The sequence below is a fragment of the Loa loa genome (genome assembly GCF_000183805.2).
Source record: "Loa loa unplaced genomic scaffold supercont3.167, whole genome shotgun sequence".
Lineage (NCBI taxonomy): Eukaryota > Metazoa > Nematoda > Chromadorea > Rhabditida > Onchocercidae > Loa > Loa loa.
In genome coordinates this window covers 77,291-82,003 of record NW_018108347.1, presented here as the reverse complement: position 1 = coordinate 82,003, position 4,713 = coordinate 77,291, and the positions used below count along the sequence as shown (strand labels likewise).

General features: G+C 21.2%; 1 protein-coding gene across 1 annotated transcript in view; it reads left to right on the top strand.

Moving 5' to 3' along the window:
- Positions 1-1,396: 1,396 nt before the first annotated feature.
- Positions 1,397-4,713, top strand: part of LOAG_17988 (UPF0639 protein) — a gene marked incomplete at both ends in the record, with an annotated part of 7,571 nt that continues 4,254 nt past the window's right edge. The window contains 5 exons of the mRNA XM_020450658.1: positions 1,397-1,657; positions 2,363-2,487; positions 2,869-2,962; positions 3,577-3,743; positions 4,290-4,434. Coding sequence (XP_020305638.1) covers positions 1,397-1,657; positions 2,363-2,487; positions 2,869-2,962; positions 3,577-3,743; positions 4,290-4,434 — 792 coding nt within the window. The remainder of the gene's footprint in view (positions 1,658-2,362; positions 2,488-2,868; positions 2,963-3,576; positions 3,744-4,289; positions 4,435-4,713) is intronic.

The following is a 4,713-nucleotide window of genomic DNA, read 5'->3' as shown; positions in this document are numbered from 1 at the left end:
AACAATAATAATAATAATAATAATAATAATAATAATAATAATAATAATAATAATAATAATAATAATAATAATAATAATAATAATAATAATAATAATAATAATAATGTTAATTATAATAATACCAATAGTAACAGTAATAATAGCAAGTATAAATTGACCGAATTACTTGAAGACTAGAAAATTGCAGAAATTCTTGGAAAATTCATTCAAAAATTACTTTCTATTATGGAATGATTAAAATGATTCATTATATTTGATGAATTTTTTTTTTCAACTTTAAATTTATTCCATCCATTCAATTTTAATTTATTCTTATTTAAAATGTTAATTTATTTATTGAGGATGGCATAAAATGAAGAAATAAAATCTTTTTTTTTTATAAATTCAACCTATGCAATCTTTTTTTGTTAAGAAAAACTTTTTCTTTTAAAAAAATTCGTGGGTTTTTTTTCAGTAAATTTCAACTATTTTCAAATTAATGGCATTTATCAACTGCTTGCATTAGAATTGATAAATGAATGAACGAATGACTGACTGAATGACTGAATAAATGAATGAATGAATGAATGAATGAATGAATGAATGAATGAATGAATAAATGAATGAATGAATGAATGAATGAATGAATGAATGAATGGATAAATGAATGAATGATTTTCGTTTGTAAGGGACAAAACAGAAAACAGATTTTTGTCAACACTGTGCATTAATTAATCGATAAACAATATTTGTAATCAATAAACAATATTTGTAATCAATAAACAATATTTGTAATCAATAAACAATCTTTATACACATTAAGACATTTGCATATTCTAAAAAATGTTAAAAGCAAATAATACTAAACGAGTAAAAATTTATTTATATCATAAATGATTACAATGAAATGCATTTGCATATTATTTACAAATTATTCGATCAATTAATAAATATTTGCTGTTATTGTTAACAAAATTGATTATTTGTTGATTTATTTCTTGGTTACCTAAAACATAATTTGCCTATAACTAAACCAAATCTATTAATTAATTAATTAATTGGACCCTATATATATCGAAATAGTACTGTATAATTAACATAAATCGAAATAGTACTGTATAATTAAACCATATATCTGTAATTCATTATTGTAATTCGTCTCTTTTTTTTTCCTGCTCATCCCATTCTTTGACATTTATAAATTTCATTTCAATTTAATTGTTTGAAATTTAAAAATGAGTTTAATTGTTTTTTTTTCTTTCAATATTTAAACAAGAACTTTTGTAAGAATTGATAGAAATTCATTTGCTATTAAATTAAACTCTTTCGTTTTAGTTTTTTTTTTTTTTGAAAATTTTTTGTCAAAAAAAAAAATATTACAATTTAAATAATTAGCGAAGAGAAGAAAATCAATTAAATGAATGGGGTCGATGTGGATGATCGTTCAAAACAAAGACAATACCGCTTTCATACTGCTACAACAAGAGTAACACCAACAATAGCAACAACAGCTACAACAACAACAATAACAGCAACAACAACAACAACAACAACAATTGCTACAACAGCAGCAGCAATAACAGCAACAACAACGTCACCAATAATTCGAATTCAAGGATTACCAAAAAGTAATGGTTGTGATGAGAAGCGAGGTATTCTGCGAAGTCTTTCATTTCAGGTAAAAAAAAAGTAAAAAAATTTTTTCTAAAATTGGATGGAAAATTTTGCAAATTTTTAATTTTTGATTTTAAATATTTTTATTTTAATTTTTTCAACTCTAATATATTTAAATTTAATCATTTTGAAATAGTTACAATTTATTTAACAAAAAAAAAGTGAAAATTGCTACGATATGATCAATCAGTTAATCAATTAGTAATATATGCGCATTAAGTTTCCTTTTTGTTTAAGATTTGATTTCACAATTACATATGATTGTTTGTTAACGGTTGCTAAATTGGAAGTTTGCTAATTCGTCCTAATTAGTAATTAGCAATTAGCTGATAGCTGAGCAAAATTATCAGTCTCATAAAAATTTCTCCGATTCCTAATGATAGAAAAAAAAAAGTTTATTTAATTTATTACTTTAATGATTGTTCCAAACAAATAATAATTATATCGGTAATTGAATTAATTTATTGAATTCTTGCTTAGAGTGATAGTACGAAAATAATTTTAATCAATCAAATTAATACGAATTATCAATAAATTCCATAATTTCATCAACGTGTAATACAAATTTGATGAAATTAATATGATGTAAATTTTTAATTGGTTAAGAAATAAAAAACACTTCTTATCATCATTATATTTATTTAAATTCTAATAATGAATTAAACTTGATTAATTGTAATTAAATAATTATTGGTATTTTTTTTTGCAGTTCAGTAGATCATTAAATCGTGGCAAACGTCGAATAGCTGATGTATTCGATAGTTCAGATGAAGCGGAACAACAAGGCGCATTTGGTTTACGAGGTTGTAAGCCAAATCGTCTTGAATTAGCCATGTATTCATCAACATTTGGCGTTCAACATTATGGCATTATGTTGAAACAAAGTAAACGAAAAAATCGTACAGCAAAATGGAATAAACGGCATGACAATCATTTCATTATTTAAATTCAAATTTTAAATTAAAATTTTTTCCAAGTTTTCCTATTTAATTTGAAATTAATTTATTATTATTATTTTTTATTTTTATTTTTTTAAGAATAAACAAAGGATTAATTTTTGTAATTTCATTACTTATTGCATCCATTGTTGATTAATTTAAAACTTAATTAAACAAATAAAAAATTTATCGATTTAATTAATGGAAAAAAAATTAAATTATTGAATAAATTAAATTGAATGAATAAAATAATGAATAAAAAATATTTCATTTTTAGATTTTTCGTGTTAAAAGAATGCTTTCTTGTTTATTATAAAGTATCGGAGAAAAAAATATTTGAAAAAACAAGACGAATGAATTTACATCCAAAGGTATTCCTATTATTAACGCTCGTATTTATCATAGTTCCAATTGCATTTGTAATTATAATTTAATTAATTATAATTATAAGTTTAATATGTTCTTTTTTGATTGCTTACTGATAATTAATTATTTCACTCACTTTTTTTTCTTATTACTTAATTAATTAAAGGTTAAACTGATCCTATTCCTTAATGTTTACTTTTTGCTGCCATAATAACAATTAGTAAAAATTAGATAATTAGCCATAATTAGCAGTAATTAGTAATACATAATAATGATAAAACATACATCATCATTCTGCATTATCTCAAATGATAGATAACATGAATGGCGCATGTTTGTGTGAAATAATATATGAAGTTGCATTTATTTCATATTTTTATACCTAAAAAATTAAATAATTTAAAACAGAATAATTAATATATAATTATTTATTGTAAAATAATTAATTCAAATTAAAATAACTCTACTATAACATTTTATATTTCTCTTGTTTTCTATTTTTCTTTTTCTTATTTTTTTTTTTTTTTGTTTCATCTTTTTTATAATAATTATTTATTACACATTTACTAAATGAAAATTATTAAAATATATTAATTGATAAAATTTAATTTTTTTTTAGGGAATAGTTCCACTTGTTGGTTGTTCCGTAGTAGCTGGTCAAGATCATGGACATAAGAATTGTTTATTGATAACACATACACAATTTAAATCAGCTATTATTGTTTGTGCACCAGATTCAAAAGTCCAAGAAAGTTGGTTGACAGCCTTACGTGATGCTACAAAAATGTTAGTAAAAATTATTTTAAATCTTTTTTTTTCTTTTAAATTTATAATTCATTTTTGGTGGGGGAAAAAAAAAAGAAGAAAAAGACGAAATTACAATTTAATTTTGAAGATTTTTTTTTTTAATCATTTGTTGAAATTTACGTTAAAACAAAAAAATTATCATTGCAAAAATAAAAAAGGAAAAAAAAGTCGTTAAAAAGTAAATGAAAAATTTTGATCACATTTACCGTATTGCTACTTTATTAATTAATTCTAAAATTTTCATTACTTTAAATTAATTCCATTTTTCAATTAAAATTTATTGAAAGATAATGTTTCACTTTCTGCAAGCGTTGATTTTTATTTCCTATTCTATTTTTTAAAATTCCATTATTATTATCTGTAATTGTTAACTATTAAATTGATAATACAAAAAAAAAAAGAAAATGGCGAAGAAATTGAACGAAATTTTATTTTTAAAAATTTTTAATTTAAATTTATATTATTATTTGCAAAAATTGCATTAAGAAAATTTTAAAAAATAAAATTTTAAAATTAAATTTTTAGTTCTTATAAAAATACTACATCATGGGAAAAATTAGTGGAAGAATTGGAAAGTCGTGGTGTATTATTAAGTGAGGAAAAGAAAATGTATGAAGAGAAATTGTTAGCAGAAGCGCAAGCACGACGAGAAGAACATAGTCGATATTTGGTTTGATTTAATTTTATTCAATTAAATTTGAATTTTCCTTTTTCTTTAAATAAGATATTTGAAAAAAAAATGCATTAGTATGTATTTAATTTCATTAAAAAAAAAAAAAAAACTATAATGAAAATATTTTACAAATAATTTAAATTTTTTTTGGAAATATTCGAATACAATTGATCTTTGCAATAATTTTAACATTTTATTTGTTAACAATGTTAAAAATTTTTTTTTTTAAAAAGAATATTTTTATTTTTTTAAGGCGCCATATATAAAGATAGCAAT